Genomic DNA, 22,976 nt, shown 5'->3' on the forward strand with positions numbered 1-22,976 from the left:
GAAGTCTCATAGACATTGATCGAAGTATCGTCCATCGAGCCTTTAACACACCTATTGAATGTTCGACCCCTACCCTCATGACAGAGGCTCGAGAGTTGAAATACGCGGTTTTACCTCGAAGAACCGCTTGGCCAGCACTCTTTTTAAACATTGGTACGACGACAGACGATGCTGTAAAGCCAGAATCAGCCAGGAGGTACTCCTGGTTGCTGAAATACTGAGAGGGCGTGTTAAGGGGTTCGATAGCTCGCTGAACTCGTTGATCGCTGCTGGAAGCGGGATAGCCGTAATGAATATATCGAAAACGCTTTGTATGATCGACGATAGCCATGACATTGAAGCCATACCTCTCCTTGCGGCTATGATAAGCCCCTGCATCATCTCTAGCAGGAGCAGTTGAGAGGTTCACATGATAGCCGTCGATGAGGCCTACGCAGTGAGGAATTGAGTATTCAGAGAGAAATCGAGCTTTGATTTCAATTCTTTCGGTGGGGGACGGCCAGGAGATGAAGTAAGATCGTTTTTTCAGTATAGCAATGAGGGCCCGGTCACACCACTTGAATACAGTGCCGGCTAACTAATTAGCAAAATGGACAGAGCAATTGGAAGGAAAACTCGCTTGAGACCCCGAACTCGCGATCTAATGTCCTGCAGTCATGTCCATGAGCCATTCGGTAGACCAGTAACCCTATCTGATACTTTGGTGGGGCCTGAGGCTTGTTTCCTCTTGAAAAAAAGACAGGATCATCCTTGAAAAAATCGACGATGTCATCAAGATGGCTAGGGGACATGCGAAATGCTTGTTTATGACGAATGCCTCGTTCTGCGAAGAGGAGAATGTCACTGTGGTAGAAAGAGGGTCGGGGAAGATTGTTAGAGACAGTCGGGTATCGATCTAAGTAACGATTTGCTGAGATTTGTTGATGTGCTTGAATTATGTCTTCCAAACAGGCCCTTGAGGTATGATCGTCCAGCAGAGGAAACAGAAGCAATGCGGCATCTTCTAAATCGTGCAGGAGGTGAGCTCGAGGGGTTTTGGAAGGCATGACACGAAATCCGAGGGGTTTTGCTTAGTAGATAGTTGAGAAATGCAATGGCCGAGATACATATACATAAACCTGCATGAGATGACATGGGGGAGGACGCGAAGGAGGGGTTACACGTGGCATTTTCTACCTCACACGTGGCATTTATGACATAAAAATGGCTCGTTATCACAGGTGTTCACTTATCTGTGATAATGTCGCGACTAGCCATTATAGAACTGAGCACCCCTATTGGGTCGATCCCCCCTTGGGGCCCCACATCAAAATATCGAATCAAGTGATCTACTCTCTTGGGTCACTTGAGAGCTTCATATTGTGACAGATGATGCATCAAGGTGTCAGGAGTACACCCTTCAGTTTTCAAGGCTGTAGCTGCATGCATTGTGGAGTTGTAGGGAGGAGAAGTTTTGGATTATACCATCTGAAAAAAAAATCCGGGTGAGGAAAAAAAAAATCAAAAAAAAAATCGAATGGCCCTTCGCGCGCGCCATAGTATTCTGTCAACTTTCTCCTTCTCACAGCAACTACTTAAGCTTACAGAATTTCAGTGTTGTTCAAAATCACTTACGATGCCTAACTCAGCTTCAAAACCACCTCTCCCACTCAGACAATACTTTGCTCTTCAATCCTACCTCTCCACCCTTCTTCTCCTCTCCGTGCTATTCCTCCCTCGCAGTTCACATTCCTTCTTTAACCCCACAGATCTCCCTCTACAACGTTCATCCGCCGATCGACCCGAACATCCATTCTTGACCCCTCTGACCGTCTCACCTAGACGGACGATGTTATGGATATTAGCTGGAATGACGATATGTATGTTATGGTGGGGACATCATTTACGTACTTGGGTCAATAGGTCAAAAACGAAATCAAAAGGTACATCTGGGGAAGTGAAAAGTTCATCAAACGGTGGACATGGGAATGGCGAGAAAAGTAAGAATACGAAAGTAGATGGGGAGAAAGAAAAGGTATGGGAAACGGCTAATGTGAATTATCATCAATTTGAAGAAGTAAGGGTAGGGAGCTGATACATAGCGTATAAAAGAAGCTTTCTCATCTACCGTCGTGGGAAGTGCGGTCATTATGATTTTGTTATTAATACTTGGTTCTCCTATGGATAGGTGAGTTAAATGCTCTCTACCTGCTCTTATCAACTCATACTACTACCGACAACCACGACTATCTCCAATACCTCTACGAAAATAACAGATCGAGTAACCTCAGTTTCTCAAGGGATGAGAGTAATCAGCAGAACTGATCTTTTAGTCATCTAATCGAAACGTATTTACTTTCCTTACATCTCTCCTGTCTCCTCGTTTGGCCCATCGTACACTCTATGGGCATTCCATCAATGTACGATCCAGGTATTCTTCATCGATATCAATATACAAAGTTATTTTCGTATCTTGAGTGAGTCTCCCGCCCTTCTCTACAATCTCTCTCCCCCCACTTCCATTGATCCGCACATCAATAGTACTACGATGGATGAATTCTCTTATCTTCACTGGTTTTTCTGTAATTCGAAAAACTGTGCATTCTGCCATGCTATGAGAAGGAGGGGAGGGACTACGGTCATATCTGCATTCAACAAATTCGGCACTCTTTACCCCAGAAGAACCGGTTAGTGGGACTGACGATAGTCCTGAAACACCCGTAGATAGAGCTTTACTTTACCCTGCTCTGGGAACTATGGTAGGAGCTTGGATAGGTGCTTTGCCTCTTCCATTAGATTGGGACAGACCGTGGCAAGTAGGTTGTCTTTTCTCTTTCTGGTCTCCCTTCTCATTCCAGTTATCTCTTCCCTCAACCTCTCACTTCTGCAATTTTTATACTTCCCTCACGGCTTCCGTCCCATAAGCCGTCTTTCTCTCTTTCCCACCTTTACATCTCTCTCTCCTTTCCTTCTCTACTCGTAGTGATTACTGAAATTTCCAACTACTCACAAATCGGTGAAACCACCGCGGTCAATTCTCAATCATGCCGTTTAGTGCGGCTTGATCGCTTATGCACCAGAGCTACCCTTTGACTCTGGCTTTCGGTAGTGTACTCGGTTTCATCATAGGCGGTTGGGTCTCTTTCCTTCACTCAGCCACCCGATCTCTTGTACAACAAGTCCAATCTGAGAAATTATAAGAATAGGAGCATAGATGCATACAAGATGTACGAGTGATGATATTTGTGATCACCTTTTGACTAACCTCAACCATACCTGACCTTGTAATGATTTCTCCCTTACCACTTCCCAAGGCCATAAAGTCCTACTTTCACCCACATTAGATCTGTGTAATCTATTTTCTAGATCTATCCTTCCTTCCGCCGTCCCCTCCGCTTCTAGTGAGATCATTCCGACCCATTCTGGTGCCAAACCCGGTCGAGAGAATACCTCAAAACCAGCTACGTGTAAATACCGCTTGGCGCTTAGACGGACACCGGAGGATACTGTCATATCGCGTCGATCGTAAGCTAGACGTAATGATTTCATCGCTTGTTCGCCATATGGTGTGAGATCGAGGAATATGTACTGAGGAGAAGGGAGGAAAGGATAATAATAAGATGGAGGGATGGTGAATGCGTCTAAATAAGCTGGGAGATGACCAGTGGGAGTGAAGGTGTATTCAAGAGGTACCAATAGATATTTGATCGTAGGTACGAACACTAAGACGTGTTCGGTACTTCTGGGATTATGTATGGCCGTGTTCACCTAAACGTCAATCATCTCTATCAATTTCTTTTGATTACTCTTGCTCTTTCTGTGGTCCACACTCAGACTTGGGGGGAATTGCCAGGAGTAAAGAGCAAAGGGGCAAGATGGAAAGCAGAATTCAACATACAACAAGATCACCCATTTTTAATCGTTTCGTCGCCCCACATTTGTCCAGTTCGCGGACAGCGGCGGCGGCTCCTTCTGCAGAAGGCCACCTTCTTACCTTTTCCGATAAAGGTACGAAAACCCGTAATATAGGTGCTCGACCGTGTATGTAAGGAATGGGCCTATCGAAGGCCATCTCCGTCCTACTCCGTCAGTCCACTCATCTATCTAGTAGAGATATAAACACGGAAGCTGACTCACCTTCCTGGGACTGGAGGTGTTGTGCCATGTTCTGATCGTCGACTAGACCTTCCAGCGTCGCTACTGACCACGCTACTTCTCTGACCCCCTAGCAACGAGGGCGGAAGGGCCAATGTATTAGGTAGTCCAGGAACAGGAGGAGCATGTCGATCGAGAAAAAGGGATTGATGAGAACTATGACTCGTACTACTTCTCATCTGAAGACCGAAGGACGGGCTGCTTTGAACTGAGAATACCGATCCAGGTCGACTTGACTCGGATGAAGTTCGTGAACGAACTCCATTGGGGTTCGGGTCCCCGTGACGTTTGAAGCCGTATCGTTTAGCCGTGGGGAAACTGACGGGAGGAAGTGAAGCTTTCCCTGAAGTCAAAACGGACGGCACGGCGGGAACAGAAGTGGTGATGGGTGATACTCCAGCTGTCGAAGTACTGTTACTACGTTTTCGCCCAAACGAGAAAGAAGCAGCAGACGCGAGAGATCCAATGGAGCCACGTCGACGAGGTTTGCGTGATTCCACCACAGAAGGTTCGTTAGAAGTTTCGTTGGGAAGTTGAGCTGCTAATGGTTCAGGCATTATGATTTCGACCAGACGTTCGCGAGGTGGTTTAGGTAATCCAACACTACCTGCTTCAGAACCCGCGACGCTGCTTTTCCGCGAACGGGGTATGTTGGAGGTCAGACTAGCAAAAGATGGGGAGATTGGCACAGGAGCGGAAAACATTTGACCCTCCTCTTCGAAAGGCAAAGGTGGCACCGTGGGGAAAGTATCGGGAGGGAGAGTGCGCAGATGGAGGACAATCAATGTGTGTGAGAGGGATAGATGCCGAAGTAAATTATGCCATTGAGTGGGTAAGTGGCGTAACTTGCTGGGTCATGAAGAAGAGATTCAACTGGTAGTCAATTATAAGGACTCTTCGGCAAAATCATCTGGACTCACGAAACCCTTCCCAGACTGTCATATTGGGCCAGCTCCTACCTTTTTCACGTTCCAGTTGAATTCCCCACTCTCGCATTACCCATCGGCCCACAGTCTCCCCAGAGAATTGGGCGCGTACCTCGTCCGACGACCCTATTAATGACAGAAAGCTGTTAATTCCGAGATGAGGCAGTAAGCCGGATTGTATGCGGGAAAATGACATCAGATATGCAAGGGGGTTGATTCGGCGATCAGGTCGACGTACTAAAGTGGGAGTTGGCGCCGGACCAAGAGAAGCTAAGGATGATGCCATTTGGGAAGGTGTTTCCGTACGAGAGCGCTGAGAGTGAGTGATGGAGACTGGTGACATGACAAGGGGCGTCCCGTTTTGACGAGTGCCTGTGGAGATGGAGGATGTCCGTAAGGCCGGCAGACCGTTTGGAATTTTCCCATTAGGATGTTTAGTATCGACTCGGCGATCTGAGGTCACTCTCAAAGAGGATGAGATAGGGTCGGGGGAGCTGGTAGATTTCAGAGTCCGCTGGTCATCTTTCACATTGTCGGAAATGACTCCTCCGTTAGGATGAATGGGAATGGAGGGCGGTGTGGCTGATATTGGATTAGCCTTAGGGCGTTGTCGCTCCTGTGTTTCATGTGGGATAACCGAGGCCTTGTCGGGTGTTGGTGGTAAGGTTCCCTTCCCATGTGTATATGAAGAGCTTGCTTTCCGGCGTTCCTTATCTTCGCTACTCGCTATGATATGGACGACCGGAGAAGACGTGGCGGGGGATATCTTGTGATCTACAGGACTTGATGGGTTTTTGTGAGGACCTGAGACACTTGGAGGTTGCGGCAATGGTCGGGAGGAACGCCGAGCAGTGGGTGGAGGTTTGATCGGCGATGAGATCTCTTTCGAGTCCTCGGGATGCAGTGTAGGATAGATGGCTCGTGCATAAGCGCTGGCCTCAGTCAAGGTCCCGGTCTGCTGGTTAGGCATTGAAGGAACTTGTGTATGGACAACAGGAGGCGGTGGAGAACGAGGCGTGATAGTCAATGAGGTTTGTCGGACTGAGATCGCTGTAGGATCTGTCACCTTGACGCTGGAGGTGCCGACACTGGGTTGTGAAACGTATCGTTGCTGGGGTACCTGGTAAGAGGTTGAAGCTGCAGATACATCGATAGGTACTCGTGGGAGTGCGGCAGATGGTCTACGATGTGGAGTGACAGTCGGTGAAATGGTTTCTCCTTCTGACGAAGCCGGAATTCGTACAGAAAGATCATGTCTGATACTTCCTGATGAACGCCTAGAGCTCCGATGCGGACGAGATGAAATGACCTCCAATTTGGTGTTGAGGAGCTCGATGTGGTCTCCGTGTTTCGATTTGAATGACGAAGGATCATATCCCGCTTTTGTCCCCAGCTTGTCGTGAGATGATGACGCAGAGATGACCGGAGCTTTGGAGTCTGAGATGGCAGGGTTCGGAAGATCTTTCTCATACCGAGAACCGCTGTCACGAGCATGTGAGGGTGTGTTCGGAGCGACTGAACTGACCAGACCAGGATGGACGGACTGACGACGAGGAGGGTGATTTATAGGTTCACGTGGAGGGGTCTGTGATGAGTGCTGTGGGCGTGGGGCAGGGCTTCGAGAAAAGGCGGCAGCGATAGGGGTAGAGTTTGAGGGGATAGCCGGGAGGGATCTGTGAGCAGTGTTGCCGACTGTGGGATCAGACAGATATACATATCAACATGAAGAGCATACCAATAACAGATGAACCCTCTGAGCGACCGATTGTGACCTCATGTGCGTTTGATAATCCATTGGTGAACCCCTTCGGAACGCCGTCAGAATTCTTCCTAGCATGTAGTCCACTAGACCCGCTTGGACCAGCATTGGCGACATCCGGTTTGGAGGTGGACAAACGATGGAAGAACGAACGTTTCTGTGGAGACTCCATGAATGTGAAAGGATCCGTAGAAAGTGGAGTCGATGTTCCTTTTCGATCAAATGTAGCGATTGTCGGCGTCGAAGATGACCAGGGAGTGATGGGAGTGACCGCAAGTAGGCGTAAACTATCATGCAACTCTTTGGATCTTTCCCGTCGGTGAAAGGAGGATGGAGGAGGAGAAGAAAAAGTCGAAAATGTTGACGAGGCAACGGAAGCCCGAGAGCCGAGTTTTCTTAGTGACGGTGTGCTTGGCTGTTGACACGGCATGGGCGCGAGTGAGAGTAAGGAGAGAGGAGGTGAAGAAGCCATGACGGGTGAAGAGTGAGAAGGAAGAGCATAGGATCAGTGTTAGAAGAGAATGACATGAGATGGGAATGCTCACTTTGAACAGAAGACGGTGGAAAGGCACCCTCGGGCAAAAATGTATGGCAGGGATCGTTCACTTTGACATTGAGCAAGAAGAGGGCGTACAAGTGTCGATCTCGGAGAGAAAAGAGATTCTATGATCGATGTGGTCTTTTGTTTGTCATTTGTTGGCCAGGTTTTCGTACAAAAAAAGATGCATGTTCGAGAGAGAGAGGGGGGAGGAGGGATACCCGAGGGCCGAAGGAGGTGGCGGGGGAGGGGAGGGGGAGACCGGGAAGGAAGGGGTTTGTTCCTATTCTAACCACTTTACTTTCGCTACTTTCCCTCACATGACGACACTACTACTGCTGACTCTTTTCCTCATTCTTTATACTCATCTTGACAACGCTCATCTAACTTACTAATCCTACAGTATAGTTTCACACTCGACCCAGCCTCGTCGTACGGTCACAGGGCCAGCCTTTGGGAATCAGATCTACATATACGAGTGCCCGTGATGGACCCGGACGTCTCCAGGCGACCATACATCGAGGAACGATGGAGGATGAGGAACAAGGGGTCTTCCGTATCAAAGGCATCTTCGTCAAAAAGAACCCGGCGGTCATTGAAAGGCACTGATGTACTCATATGAACGATTTACACTGATGCCTCTTCTTCAATCTTCGAGCTCACGGTTTGAATCTCTCTAAATGCGTTGACGTTTCAGCTCCGATTACACCACTCGAATCGAAGACACTTTCGTCAATGAACACCACTTGGACACAGAAGCTGTGCTCGACCCTTGTCCTCCCCCAGAAGACTCTCTCGACCGAGAAAAGCAATCTCTCACGGCATTCGAGTCGCTCCACAGTCCCTTTCCTCGTGTACCCATATACCCATGTTCCCAGGTACCCAGGTACCCACATACCCACATACCCACATACCCACATACCCACATACCCACATACCCACATACCCACATACCCACATACCCACATACCCACATACCCACATATCCACATACCCACATACCCACATACCCACCACCAGGGTTACCAAGAATGTCATGCTAGCTGAACGCCTGAAGACCGAAATCAAACAGCACAGAGAGCACCGTTACTACTCTACCTCCTCTCGTTTCCCTCCATCCGACAGATGCGAGCAACATCGCGTTCAATGAAGTGACCCGTAAGATAAAAGGGTGGGAAAGAGAGGCGATGCTTTACGAGTCATCTAGCGTGTCATAGCGGAAGGCGTGGACGTGGAGAGTGGACCACGGATCATGACGTCAAGAGACAGGCTTTATCCACCTTTGTGAGTCCATCATCGCCCTCGATCGAATTGGGAGAACGTAGGTGCCGAATCATTGTCCGATGTCCATGGTGCAGTATACAAAAGCTGATTTGTATGTGACAAGACGACAAGCCCCACCCTCTTCCTCTTTTCATCTTTCAACTGACTTTACAACCCGGAGAATCCACCGCAACCGAGGTCAGCTTCTTGAAACGATCGGATAGCAATCATGGCGAGTACCCGACATCGAGTTAGAAATCATTTACTGACAGACAGGCTTTCATCGTTCCCGGAACTAATCCCAGTGTCCTCTCACAGGCTGCTTTGCAGATATTTAAGAAATATAGAAAAGAACATAGTGATTATGATGCAGCCACTGTCATCGTCACCCTCGTATGGGATGAAGCTGACGAAGACTTCAAGGTTGCCATTGAAGCTGGTGCAACCTGCCAGACAAAGGAACTGTCCCAAGCGTACCAGAATTCGTTGCAAGAATGGTTCGCAGCTAATCCGACGATCCAGCGAAGGGACCCCGTAGCAGTCAAAGATCTGGTAAGAAGAGCAGGACAGAGGGTCCATGACAAAGGCAAAGACCTGGATTTACTTGTGCTACAAACCCGACACCCCAATTACAACTTCCCATACGATAAACCACTGGGGGATCCCTCTACAACACTTGTCGCCACTCTCTATTGGTATAAAACTCAACGGAGATTCATGTTTGCCGTTGATCCCCCACGTGGAGTTTCTTACACCACACGCACAACTGCATTAAAAGAAGCTTATGCAAAATTCCTCGGAAGAACACATCAGCCAGAGATTACAGCTGATCCCTGTCGAGCTTAGAAATGGGCCTCAGAAACCGCTGAGCAACTTTCCAATGACATCCTTTGGAAAGGACTTTGCATCATAGTACCTCCCATCACATCCACCGAAAGCCAGATCGAAAATACAAGAGAGACCAAGGATACGTCGAGATATACAAAGTCATCCACCAGCCAGCCGAACCTGATGAGCCAGTCAATGTCGGATTCTCACAAGCCACAATCTAACATGCCACAATCCGCAACATCTGTCAACCTTCCGGCTCCCATTGACAATACTGCTGCACTAAGGCAGGCGTTGGCAGACTACTCTGCCCATTTCCCAGAAGGATATCCGCTAAAGCGGCTCATCACCTCAGTTGCTTGGGATGTCATCACCAGATCTTGGAAGGTGCAGGGGGTGTTCGGCCTGAAATCGATTATTGATGTATCCCTACTGAACGCCAAGTATAAGAGTGTCATGGAAGAGATGGAACTGAGTTCTGTCACAAACTTACGAGACGCAGGGGCGGTTCACAAAGTCGCCAGAGACGCCAGAAAGAAGGCTCTTGAAGGATGGGATGGATATGATATAGAGGTTCTTCCCCTTGACCCATTTGGCATGGCAAGTTTACCACGGCAACCCCAAGCATCTTCCAGAAAGAAGAAGTCATCTGCGGGTGTGAGTACAGTCATCACAACATTACAGGTGCCCCCATCTGCCTCAGCAGAACTAGAAAATTCGTTGTCAGCGCTTGTGCCCTCAATCTGTTGGAATGGGAACACTTGGGTTGTTGAGGCCAACTTTGAAGAGAAGCCTTATTTCCTGAGTAGAGACATGTTTAATGCCATAATGCTATATATGAGCACGGTGTGGGGAGTGCAGGAGACAAGATCCTTTGGTTCTCCTCTTGATCCAAAATCACTTCTAAAAGCTGCTGGAGCAGCAAGGTCCAAACTTCTGAATGATGAAACATTCAAAAGATTCACGATTGAAGTTCCTAGAACGGTGTCTGTCTCTCGGATTGAAGTTCCTTTAACCAGTGTTGGGACTTTACGCCGTAAATACAATTGGCCGTAGAAACACCAATATGAGAGGCCGTATTTACGACGTAAACCGTATTAACTGCCTCGTAAAAACTCCAATAACCTATGGACAACATCAATACCACAATACCATAGTGGTTGAACATCTACTGTACCTCTCTTGGAAGTCCAATTGAGAAGATCCTGAGTTTGAGTCCCATGCTGACCAAACCTTTTCTGTCTGTGATGGTGGTAAGCGATTGTGAACTCCCGACTGCTCCACCTGAGACCCTGCGAAGCCTGACCCGCCGAGCAGACCAGCACACATTAGTGTGAGAATTGGCTCATCATGCATAAGTACTTTCATAAGATCACCTCAAGCGACCGGATTTACTTGGTTGAATCTCTTGAATATCAGAGTCACTAGAACCCTCCTTGTCTCTGTCACCGCCCTCACTTGTCTCTCCCTCATCATCATCGTCGCTTACACTACCTGCTGCGAGTCCCTCCAAAAAGGTCTCGTCCTTCTGAACCTGTACTTCTGCTAGCTCCCAAAACGAAGGACCAGTATGGCCTGTTTCCAGAGGTACAGAGAGTCCGGAGTCAAGAGTAAAGATGGTGCTAAGTGGTGTTTTAGAATTTAGACTAGTATTTCCTGTACCTTCCTCAGCAATCTCATCTTCCATTGTGGCAAACCATTTCCGAGCCAATACTTCAATCGAGGCTTGTCCGTCTTCTTCACTAAACACATCTTCATAACTTTCATTCATTATACTTGAGGAGTGGGTGTTACGAGCTGAAAGGGCAAAGTCGGAGATGAAGGATGAAGCGGTCTTCCTTTTTCTTGCAGTTGCAGACTTTGTTTTTGTATTCCAATACGATGTTCGGAGACGCTGACAGATTGCCATTTTCTCTGGACTGAGCCAATTGCGTTTCTTTGTTGCTATGTCACTGTATTGAGAGAAGATCCTCTCATTCCCTGCACTGTTTGGGACAACAGCATACAGACGAAGGGCAAGTGCTTTGAGTGGGGATGGAGATGGAATATCAAGCTGGCGCCAGATTACGATTGGATCTGGTGATGTGTTGGTATTTTTGGCGTGCCGGAGAGCCGTTTGTAGACCAAGAGCAGAATCAGAGAAGTGGACTGACGGATTAACCATTGTGTATTCAAGCCAGTGCTGATATAATTCTGGAGGTTCGAGATTGGAAGGGGGCTGAAATAGGCGGCAATATACACGGCGTATGAGTTCATATCGAGTAGCGCCAGGGAAGGCACCAGGGGCCATGCCCAGTCGATGGCGCCCGAAGAAAGGATTTAATAGTGCGGCTGCAACAAAGAGATCCTGGAAAACCTGTCAGTCAATGTTCTAGTGTCATTTGGAACTCACCTGGTCTGTGAAGGCCCAGCGTTTCTCCAGACTTTGTATGATCCAATGTGTGACTTCATTTTCCCCTGGTGTCCTTCCTTGTGTATTTTTTTCGCTGGTATACTGAGTGTAGAGGCAACCTAATGTGAGAAATACTTCATCCAAACGAGTGGTATTGCTTTGGAGAGCATGTGCCGCAATAGTCAATGGTTGTAGGATCCGGGTGAGACTCTCAAGATCTGTCCAGAATGTCGGTGTGGCAATGAGCTGGAGGACTTTGTCTGCAATCTCAATCTGACGTCGATCTTTGCCGCCACAAAGACGGAGCTCTTGTTTGGTTTTCTGATTCGAGACCATTGCCTGAAGGACCCAGCGTAGTTTGTGGACTCGGAGTACAGCTTGATAATGAGATGTCCACCTAGTTATCACTGGTCTGATGAAAGATCTGATTTGTTGAAGCTGAGGATCATGTTGAGCAAGTGTAGACAGATGATGGCGAAGGATTCCGAGAGCACGAGAGTGGTTGGAAAACCATGTGATGAGCATGAGCATGTCATTGGTTACCTTGGTAAATTGATGGGACGCCTTGAACATGTCATTGACAACTAAATTGATCTAATTTCAGCGCCATTACATTGTATAGACTCACCTGATGGGCAAAGCAATCCAAAGACATCATACTTGGATGTTCCTCCAATAACAATTTGCGTGCTTTGCGCATTTCACTGCCAGCATCCATACATATTGCAACAATGGAGACACCCATGACGTCCTCTAATCTTTTGATTTCTTGCTTCAATAAAAGTCGAGTATTCTGGGCGTCTTTAGGCTCTGCAGAAATGTCAAGTATGTTTGTTGAATACACCTTCCTCATGAGCAATGGGACATGATGATAATAGATGGGATGTACTGACCTGTCCCTCGGTAATTACAGCAAAAGCAACCAAATGCTGATGGGCAACATTGTTCCATCCATCAACTGACATCGTGACTTCCTTCCCTCTGATGATTTCTTTGAGCTTACAATTCCACTGCTCGTTTTCTGTGTCAAGGTACCGTCCACCAAGTGACTTCCGACTAGGCAAAATTGCTCCTGGTATCCACTTTTGGACAAATTGTTCAAGGAGCGGGCTCTCCACAATATTGAATGCAATATTATGTCCAACAAAAAGACGGAAGATGTCCATTTTGAACTCCTTCTGTAGAGTAGGAGTGAATTTGGGTCTGACATGTAGTTTGAGGATAGCTTGAGAACTCTGTGACGACTCAAAAGGAGATAATTCTGAAGAGCTTGGGGTAAGCCGGAAGGGGCATGTTAATCGATGGTAGTCCAGTGAAACCTGCACGCCTGCCTTGGGTAGCACAAGACGCATGGCTGAGGGTGTTAGCCTGCTTAGCCTGCAATACAGCTCCGTGATCACATACCTTCCCAAATTCTATGCTGCTCTATTGTCGTTGAGCCTTCCCAACTCCTTGGCTGCCAAGATGATGTCTTGATATCTTCAATCTTATGATCAAGACAGAGCTTGCACCACGCTCGCCAACGTGTTTTGTTCTGCATTGCTGTCAATCCATATTGGGGAATATCACCATCAAGCCGGACAAAACCTTCCCAGACCCTACTAAGTGGTCGAGGCATGCTGTGATAGAGTGTACTGTGGATTGTCTTGTCTCTAAACCAGACTGTTTGGCAGGCCGGGAGATATTCTAAGTAATTGCCGATTATGAAGGTGAATGTGGCAATTGTAAATACGATGAGTCCTCTGGAGCAGCCGTATTTACATCGTAAAATACGCCGTAAACGTAAAACATATTTATGCCCGTAAAAATAAGGTCACAACACTGCCTTTAACGGTGTTTGCCTTGCAGCTTTCACAAGAGGGAGAATGGATTGATCCATCCGCCCTCTCTGAGAGTGCAGCATCTAGCGCACAAGGCTTTACTTACGCTCACACCATCTCAGGTGGAGTAGTGAAGTATCACGGTTCATAGCTGTCAGTTGGAAGAAAGTTTACCGTTGATACTTCCTGCGGATCGGGCTAAGGAAAATGAGGCCTGTAGGAACAAGCTTTCTCCGACAGGAGTACTCTTTTCAAATTTCCTGGGTTCGCTCTGGCGAAAGTCGCTTTTGGAACAAGGAAGATTGACGACCGAATTTGGGAGAAAAGTGGTATGGAGAGGGATTGACAGAGACAACTGGAAAGAATAGTTGTCCCAACTAGTCATTCAGCCCTCAAATGTATTTATCCCGTATATAAGTTGTCAGTCAGATTGAAGCTACTTAGCGACCTGTGTCATTGTAGGACGTTCTGACGGATAGTACTTTGGGTCATCAGGAACATCCCCGCTTTGTTTACTTTGACACCGCTTGAACATATCCAATTGACAGATGACAATCACACCCATAAATGGATTGGTCAAACAACTTGGGAAAGCAAGGTACTTCAGCAAGCTGGACCTGATTGGAGCGTACCAATTACTGAGGGTGACAGAAGGACATGAACACCTAACTGCGTTTAAAACAGAGTATGGTATGTTTGAGTCTCTTGTTGTTCGTGACAGACTATGAAACACCCCTGCCGTTTTCCAACACTTCCTGAACAAGGTGTTTAGAGAACTGCTGGGAAATGGAGTTGTAGTCTACATTGATGATATTCTCATCTGTGGGAATACATTGGAAGAATTAAGAGGAGCTACAGCAAAGGTCTTTGAGGTGCTAAGGAAGGCGAGCCTGTACGTGAAAGCCCGGCTTTCCCTGACCTCTTAGCAATCGCACGTCTCGACAACACCACTTTCGGCCAAGCGACTTATGGAGATATGGGTTGTGGATGTGAGAAGAGGCGATGAATACATGAAAGGCTTTGGTGGAAGGCGAGATGAGAGGAAGGAGTGCAGAGGTGGAGCAGGGCTAAAGACTAGACTGCCACTCCTTTCATTTCATGACATCACCCTGCCTACCCCCACCTTTGTCAGTCCGTCATCGCCCTCAATCATCAATGAGGAAATGTAAGTGAAATCGTTTGCCACTGTCTCCGGTCTAATCTTAGTAATCTGACCAGCGGCGTTGGAAGAATCAGACAAGTTTCTCTATCCGTCCTACCGTTGACGTTTCGACCCGGAATATCTATCGTCAGGTCACCTTCTTGGGACATTTTCTTATTAGTCATGGCTAGTGTCCGACCTTGAACTCAGAGACCATTTACTGACCAACAGGCTTTTGTCGTCCCCCATGGGGATCCCAACTTATCTGCCATCTCACGAGGCGCCTCGGAGATCTTCTCACTGCTTCGGCGGTCAGCTCCCAACCATGATGGTACCACCATGCTCATGAGTGTCCTTGTGTGGGGTGAAAATGATGGGACTTTTCAAATAGGTATTGAGGATGGTGCGGATTCCCAAATGAACAAATTGTCTCAAATGTTTCTGACATCGGTATCAGATTGGTATAAGGCTAATCCAACCATTGACAGAACGGATCCGGAGGCAGTTCTAGATCTGGCATGCAATGCCAGGAAGAGTCTTGGTGACAGACTGGGAGACCGTGAACTGTGGATATTGCCTCCATGTCACGAACTACACCGTGACACCTCAATTATCCCACCAGCAACAACCCTCCTTTGACCATCAAAACCCCTATCACGTCTTAACCTCTTCACTCTACACGTAACTCAGGACATCTGAGACCAACTACGGCAAAGTACAGCGGGAGAGTAAGGTATACCGGGGTCTGGAGCATGAGGGCGGCGAAGTTAGACGGAGTTATGCTAAGTAGGGACAATGGGAGCAGAAGTACAGCGAAGTTAGACGGAGTTAGGCTAAGTAGGGACAATGGGAGCAGAAGTACGGCGATGTTCGGCGGAGTCAGTCGAAGGAGGAGAAGGATGGCCGGGGACTCGGGGAAGTTGGACGAAGTGCGTTGAAGTACGCCAAAGCGCAAGAGGGTTGGGTGAACGTCTAGGAGGAGTAGATAATATTAGCTGAGAAGATCGCTGAAGTTCTTCAGCGATCCTTGATTGTTGTCAGTAGTGAAAGATTAATAGAGATAGCTACATACAAATTAAGATACATCACCATCAGCGAGAAAGCCCAGTTAGAGTAACTACGTCGAAGTACGCCGTAGTTACACTCCTTTCGACGTCTGCACCCTCCTGGTTGGGTGAGACATTGACTTAGAAGCGTCAAGTTAGCCGAGGTTCGTCGACCGTCAATCTGTTAGAGAGTGGTTGTTCGACGCCTGTGACACTCCACAACATCCTTTACTCTCCATCTCAAGACCAGATCTTGACTCTGGTGATCCCTCAAAAGTCTTGGTTGTCACCGTTTACTGGAGTAGGGCTGACAAAAAAACCAAGGTAGAAATGGCCCCTCCTTATGGTCTTCCTATTTCTACGGAGGTACAGAGACTCCATGAGGTATATGTGAAAGAATTAGATAAACTTAGAGACAGCTTACCCCCATTTAGCAATGAGCCCTGCCTGACTCAGAGAATTGCCATGGAGGGGGCAACTCGAGTGCTTGGGCAGGCAGAGTGGCAAGATTTCTGCATCATAGTGCCTTACATTGCCTCCACAGGAGTGCAGAGAATCCTTGTGGAACAACATGATGGTTCCCTTGAAGCAGGGTCTAAAGATATGAGGATACCGCAGCTGCAGAGCCACCCGTTCTCCAAGTCCAATGAACTTGCCCCTACTGACAAAATTGTTCTCGCCCTTACTGAGCAATTCACCAATATGAGTGCCCATTTCCCAGAGGGTGCTGAACTATTTGTGATCGTTGCCGGACTTTATTGGGATAAAGACTCCGGTTTTTGGTCAATCATGTGCGGGTGGGATCCAACGGATAACATCAAAGCATTCAGAACGGCCTACTATGACACTATAACACGTTTGGAATCAAGTGAATCCACAAACTTACGAGATGCTGGAGCTGTTCATACGGTTGCCATCAATGCTAGGGCAGAACTCCTAAAGAAACCAAAATGGCACTATGGATACGATATAAACTCACTCCTACGCGATCCATACAAGAGTGCACATCTGCCGGGACAACCTCCGCCTTCCTCCAAAAAATGGCAATCATCTGTGGGTGTGAACACAGCAATCACTGACAAAACACTCCAAGCAGCCCTGACTCCCTCAGCAGCGGAAGGATATCTGGATCTCTCAAAGGTGCTTGAGTGTCACGAACCATATCGTAACATCCCTGACAACCACCACCACCGACCCTCCTTTCACCATCACCGAACCACTATCCGCCATCAACCACCATAACCTGAACCACTGAGACCAACTACGATGAAGTTACGAGAACCTAAAGGGTATTTGTCACGATAACCCCGCCTAGCGGAGAACTACGGCGAAGTTAAGAGAAGGAAACCGAGGGAGAGCGGAGTAGGGGAAGTTAGGCGAAGTTAGTTGAAGTGAGCGGAGTAGGATATTGGGGATATGGCGAGGTACGGCGAAGTTGAGCGAAGAGGACTGAGCGCGAGGCTGTGCAGGAGTTGAGGGACATTCTATGAGAAGAGAAGGGAAGTATAGATAGTTTACAGATTGCTGAACTTCTTCAGCGATCCTTGATTGTTGTCAGTAGTGAAGGATTGATAGAGATAGCTACATTCAAATCGAGATACATTGCCATCAGTAAAACAAAACCCTAGTTAGAGTAACTACGTCGAAGTACACCGTAGTTGCACTCCTTTTGACGTCTGCGCCCTCCTGGTTGGGTGAGACATCGACTTTGAAGCGTCAAGTTAGCCGAGGTTCATCAACCGTCGGTCTGTTAGAGAGTAGTTGTTCGACGGCCTTGACATTCAGTCCTTTGTTGTTTGGAGTGTCACGGGCGGGGTCTAATCCCCAGAGGGTAGGCAAGGTGACTGAGATGGGGCTGTAACCCAATACTTGTCTCTGGCTCGTAGAGCTTGAGGAGTATACAGAGGGTGACAAGGGACTGAGGGAACTGAGGGAACTGAGGGAACTGAGAGAACTGAGAGAACTGAGAGAACTGAGAGAACTGCAAGATGTCAGGCTGGATCTGACTGGACTGACAAGTTGAGAATGAGATTCAACATGAGATTCAACATGAGATTCATAGGTGGGGAACAACCTGTTTGGAGGGGGTTTATATCCACAGCAAAACAGGCTGAACTGCAAAACTACAACAATAAGCTACGGAAGAACTGCTAAACATATTTGCAATTCTCTTCAAGAGAATTGGCAATCCTGACAAGTGAAACTAAGAACAATAGGCAAAGGACCCAGGGGTCCAGGGGTAACTGTTCCAGGTTCATGGGTGCGACAAGGAACAATAGACAGAGGACACAGGAGTCTAGGGGTAAGTGTGTCAAGCATGTGAACACAAAGGGGAACAATAGATGAAGGGCACAGGGGTTCAGGGGTAGGTGTTTCATGTGTGGGAGTGTAAGAGATGACAATAGGGATTGTTGATGGAGATCAAGAACAATAAACCTAAGCCAAAGGGGGTCAGGGGAAGTGTTCCAGATGTGTTTCAAGCGTGGGAACATGGAAAAGACTATCTTAGGTGGCAAGTAGGTGATGTATGACATGGAGTGACAATGATGCAGCTTGGCGCTTGTTTGTTGACTCCGCAGATGAAACTTTATCTGTACAGATGTTAAAGGCCATTGAAAGATTCCAGGCAGAAATGGAGAAACAGCAAAGTCAGAGTCAAAATCCATCCTCAAGGCCTCATGATCCATACCTGCTTCTGAGAGCTGCTAAAGCTGCACAATTGGTCCTTTCAAATGACTCATTCTGTCATGAATCACAAGTATCAGTTTCCGCATGTTTTAGTTCTGCTCTGATGCCTTTGAGGCAAGAGACCTGAACCTTTAGTTAGTTATGTTATCCTCAGTTAGTATGCCTGGTATGGCATTAGACCCAAGACTTTAGTTTAGTTAGATTTTAGGCGAACGTATGGTTTACATCGTCATGCGTACTTCTGCGTGCAGTCAACAGCGTATTATATGCAGCACGGCGAGAACAGGGCGCAGTCAGTTGCTGTGAGTTAGAAAACAGTAGGGAAGGCGAGGATTACGACGGTTTCCTACGCAGGACGACTCCACCTGGTAGAACACCTGTTTTATAGATATAAACCCCTCATAGTTTTACATACTTCTTCTTTAGTTCTTGATCAAAAGTCATTTCCATTGCCACCCTTTCTTTGAGTCCAGTCCAGTCCAGTTACAGTTCCGGTGCAAGTCCTTCCTAGTCTTGTTAGACAAGCCAGAGACATTCCTTGGGTCACAGTCCCATTCCTTGTTGGACTCAGTCTTGTTATCTTAAGTATATTCTTTGTCACTCCTAGTCCTTGTCCCCTTGTCCTTTGTCCTCTGTCCCAGGGTGGGCAGTATCCTTGACAGTATCAAGAACTCACTCCTTTGTCCTTGCTTGTCTTTTCTCTTGTCTAGTCTAGTTACACCCTTGTTCAATAACATCCAGAAATAATATAAACTTCAAGAAATAATATCAACTTCAATAATAATTTAGAACACTTCGATCTTCAAGAAACATATCGTGATACATCTTCAACTTGAACAAATAAGAAAACATAATTCAGATAATATAACTTTGACTTCAGTTAGAATAATAATAATAGGAATTAGCTTGGTCTTTAGTAATACTTTGGATAATTATCAACACTCTAGCTAAGTAATTCATTATGTCTGAACCTATCCCCATTACCCTTGACATACACTCCCAACCTATTCCAACTGCTGAAGATATCCTCCAGGAGATGCAAGCCCGCATTATTCACCTTGAGCAAGAATTACATAATGCACAGGTTCAATCTCACTCTCACTCCACTCCCACCTTCACAAAGGAACCAAAGATAACTTCACCACCGCCCTTCAGTGGCCATAAAGATGAAGCTTTGGTATTTCTTTTGAAGTGTGACACAGTCTTTGCTACCCAACCCCGCACCTATGCTCTTGATAAAACCAAGATTGCCTTCACCTCAAATCTTCTCAAGGATGAAGCTTATCAATGGTACATGCCTCATGCTATGAACCAAACTGATACCCGTCCAGTATGGGTTGATAATTGGGAAGCTTTCAAAAAGGAGTTTGAAAAGACATTTGGTGATTCCGACATCATCGAGACATCACGTCATAAACTCAAGACACTCAAGCAAAATAAGTCAGCATCAGAGTATGCAGCACTCTTTGAAAAGCATGCGGCCTTTCTTCATTGGAATGATGAGGCACTCCGCCATGCCTATTTTGACGGATTGAAGGAAAGTGTAAAGGATAAAATTCTCACACCAAATGACTTCAAGACACTCAAGGATCTCATTGACAAGTCTATCATTTGGGACAACCTACTCTTCAACCGTAAGAGAGGTGTCACTCCAGTCAACACACTCCAGCCTACCACTCCACGTAACAACAACTCTAGATCCTTCACTACTCAATCCACTCGCACTTTGTTTACCCCGTCCAGCACATTCACTCCTGTCCCAATGGAAGTGGATGCTATCCGTCCTCGCTTTGCTCCTCTTACAACTGAAGAACGTGAGCATCGATTCAAGAATAAACTTTGCCTATACTGTGGAAAGCCCGGTCATACTGCCAATCAATGCAAGGCAAGACCCAACAAGCAGCAGTCTCCTGCAACGGTCAATGCTGTCACAGTACCTCAGGAAGCAAAAAACTCCCAGCCCCAGGCCTAATTCAGTCCCCTGCTCTGGGGCCTAATCATGGGCAACAATCACGGTATTTCAAACATCAAACGGCAACGGCTTCAACACTATCAATTAATCCGGACAATCCTCAGGAGCATTTGTGTATTCCAATCACACTCTCCTTTGGTAACAAACACTACAACACTTTTGCTATGCTTGATTCAGGAGCTACCAACAGCTTTCTGAACAAGACCTTCCTCAACAAAACTATCATCCCGGCAGTCCAGAAGGATGAACCTATGGACCTTCATGTTATTGATGGGAGAAAAATATCTTCTGGTGCTATCACACATCACTCTGGCCCCATCAACCTCTCTATTCAAACCACTTCGACTTGTCATGAGGAGATGATCTCCCTTGACATTACTTCCCTTGGCGACTATCCAGTCATTCTTGGCCTTCCATGGCTCTCCCGACACAATCCTGTTATCAATTGGTCCCGTCAGACCATTGTTTTCTCTTCCCCGTACTGTAGAATGCAGTGCAGTCAACCTGACAAGTTGATGGGAAACGATTCCGGTACCCCACTCCAGTCTAGTAACCTAGAGCGCCAGTGTGGCTCAGGTTCCCCTTCGACCACTCAAGATGGCCAGTGTGCCTCTGAGAGGATTCCTTCCAGCAAGATCGAACGACAGCATGGTGCTCCGCGGTCTCTCCAGCAACAACACAATCGACAAAAGTCACTCCAGTATCCAGTCCCTGTTCACACTCCGGCTCCTCCCAAGGTCACCCTTGTGAGTGCAGCAGCCTTTCGCAATGCTCTAAAGAAAGCTTGTGTCTATGGCATCACCTCCGTTTCCCAAGTCACTTCGCTCATTGATTCTCTTCCGGCTGAGGACGATGATGATCCTGATCCTGATATGGATACTCTAATCAAGAGTATACCCCCCGAATACCATGACTTTCTAGAAGTCTTCAAGAAATCCAACTCGGACCAGCTCCCAGAACATAGCCAGTATGATCATTCCATTCCTATTGAGGGTGACTCGCGACCACCTTTTGGACCCATCTACTCGCTGTCTGAAGTTGAGCTTAAAGCTTTGGACGAATATCTTAAAGACAATCTCAAGAAAGGTTTTATCCGACCCAGTTCTAGTCCAGCAGGCGCTCCAATACTCTTTGTCAAGAAGCCTGATGGTTCCCTCCGACTCTGTGTAGATTACAGAGGACTCAACAAAATTACTCGTAAAAATCGATATCCCCTGCCCCTTACTCATTACTCGTAAAAATCGATATCCCCTGCCCCTTACTCAAGAATCCCTGGACCGACTTAAGGAGGCATCATGGTTTACAAAAATTGATCTCCGTGCAGCTTATAACCTCATCCGCATCAAGGATGGTGATGAGTGGAAAACAGCTTTCAGGACCCGCTATGGTCTCTTTGAATATCTTGTCATGCCCTTTGGGCTCACCAACGCTCCAGCATCCTTCCAGTACCTCATCAATGATGTGCTGAGGGATTATCTCGACATCTTCGTCATTGTCTATTTAGACGACATCCTCATCTTCAGCAAAACAAGAGAGGATCATATCAGTCACGTCAAGCAGGTGCTTGAGCGACTTCAGAAAAATAATCTTTGGGCCAAAGCAGAGAAGTGTACCTTCTTTCAACATCAAGTCGACTTTCTAGGATACATTGTTTCAGACAAAGGTATCAGTATGGATCCCAAAAAGGTCTCCGCAGTACTCGACTGGCCAACACCACACTCCGTTCACGATATTCAAGTCTTCCTTGGCTTTGCCAACGTCTACAGGCGATTCATCAAGTCTTACTCCAAAGTCACTGCACCATTAACCAGACTGCTCCGCAAGGATGTTAAGTTTGAATGGGGTGACTCTGAAGAAGAATCATTCAACTCTCTCAAGAAATCCTTTACCACTGCTCCAATTCTCCACCATTTCCAGCCAACCAAACCAATTGTAATAGAGACAGATGCTTCTGACTTTGCAATTGCTGGTATCCTCTCCCATCCGGACGACAAAAATCAACTTCACCCTGTGGCATATTACTCAAGAAAACTTCAACCAGCCGAACTCAACTATGAAATTTACGACAAGGAAATGCTTGCTATTGTAGAAGCATTTAAACAATGGCGACCATACCTTGAAGGAGCTCAAGAAATTACAGTTTATACGGATCACAAGAATTTAGAATACTTTGCAACAACCAAAGTACTTAATAGACGTCAAGCTAGATGGGCAGAACTCATGGCAAATTATGATTATCGAGTCATCCATAGACCTGGAACCGCCATGGGTAAACCAGACGCCTTGACGAGACGTCAAGACCTTCAGGGGGGGAGTAGAGCTGCTGAGGCACCTCCACGCACACTTTTCAAACCTGGTCAACTCATTCTTGGTGCCCTTCAACAACCCTCTCTTGACCCCACTTCTCCACTTCACTCCAACATCTTGGCAAGGATAAAGCAACTACAGCCTGAAGATAATACCCTTCAA

The 22,976-nt window shown here is 47.0% G+C and overlaps 7 protein-coding genes across 7 annotated transcripts; 5 read left to right on the plus strand and 2 right to left on the minus strand.

Annotated features, from left to right (window-relative positions):
- Positions 1-77: 77 nt before the first annotated feature.
- TREMEDRAFT_61965 (uncharacterized protein) lies at positions 78-899 on the plus strand (the record flags this gene model as incomplete). Its single annotated transcript, XM_007004171.1, has 3 exons — positions 78-196; positions 223-395; positions 739-899. The coding sequence occupies 3 exons, from the start codon at positions 78-80 to the stop codon at positions 897-899; spliced, it is 453 nt and encodes a 150-aa protein (XP_007004233.1).
- A 716-nt stretch (positions 900-1,615) lies between these two features.
- TREMEDRAFT_30320 (uncharacterized protein) lies at positions 1,616-3,179 on the plus strand (the record flags this gene model as incomplete). Its single annotated transcript, XM_007003864.1, has 5 exons — positions 1,616-1,993; positions 2,082-2,167; positions 2,313-2,456; positions 2,687-2,795; positions 3,060-3,179. 5 exons carry the CDS (start codon positions 1,616-1,618, stop codon positions 3,177-3,179), a joined length of 837 nt encoding a protein of 278 aa, XP_007003926.1.
- On the minus strand, positions 3,178-4,030 carry TREMEDRAFT_56844 (uncharacterized protein). Its single transcript, XM_007003974.1, has 2 exons — positions 3,878-4,030; positions 3,178-3,747 (listed from the first exon to the last, which is right to left on the minus strand). Exons 1-2 carry the CDS (start codon positions 3,890-3,892, stop codon positions 3,229-3,231), a joined length of 534 nt encoding a protein of 177 aa, XP_007004036.1. The 5' UTR covers positions 3,893-4,030; the 3' UTR covers positions 3,178-3,228.
- Positions 4,031-7,844: 3,814 nt separating this feature from the next.
- TREMEDRAFT_61968 (uncharacterized protein) lies at positions 7,845-9,466 on the plus strand (the record flags this gene model as incomplete). Its single annotated transcript, XM_007004172.1, has 5 exons — positions 7,845-7,930; positions 8,055-8,197; positions 8,595-8,641; positions 8,753-8,818; positions 8,897-9,466. 5 exons carry the CDS (start codon positions 7,845-7,847, stop codon positions 9,464-9,466), a joined length of 912 nt encoding a protein of 303 aa, XP_007004234.1.
- A 207-nt stretch (positions 9,467-9,673) lies between these two features.
- On the plus strand, positions 9,674-10,504 carry TREMEDRAFT_61969 (uncharacterized protein; the record flags this gene model as incomplete). Its single annotated transcript, XM_007004173.1, has 2 exons — positions 9,674-10,105; positions 10,133-10,504. 2 exons carry the CDS (start codon positions 9,674-9,676, stop codon positions 10,502-10,504), a joined length of 804 nt encoding a protein of 267 aa, XP_007004235.1.
- An 850-nt stretch (positions 10,505-11,354) lies between these two features.
- On the minus strand, positions 11,355-12,176 carry TREMEDRAFT_30153 (uncharacterized protein; the record flags this gene model as incomplete). The annotated part of the gene is made up of 2 exons (XM_007003835.1): positions 11,355-11,795; positions 11,841-12,176. Coding segments are annotated over 2 exons (777 nt in total), but the record flags the coding sequence as incomplete, so codon positions are not given.
- A 2,452-nt stretch (positions 12,177-14,628) lies between these two features.
- On the plus strand, positions 14,629-18,662 carry TREMEDRAFT_61971 (uncharacterized protein; the record flags this gene model as incomplete). The annotated part of the gene is made up of 8 exons (XM_007004174.1): positions 14,629-14,787; positions 15,033-15,360; positions 15,615-15,730; positions 16,007-16,987; positions 17,496-17,592; positions 18,064-18,149; positions 18,253-18,367; positions 18,427-18,662. 8 exons carry the CDS (start codon positions 14,629-14,631, stop codon positions 18,660-18,662), a joined length of 2,118 nt encoding a protein of 705 aa, XP_007004236.1.
- Positions 18,663-22,976: the final 4,314 nt, after the last annotated feature.

This window comes from Tremella mesenterica, assembly GCF_000271645.1.
Source record: "Tremella mesenterica DSM 1558 unplaced genomic scaffold TREMEscaffold_4, whole genome shotgun sequence".
NCBI lineage: Eukaryota > Fungi > Basidiomycota > Tremellomycetes > Tremellales > Tremellaceae > Tremella > Tremella mesenterica.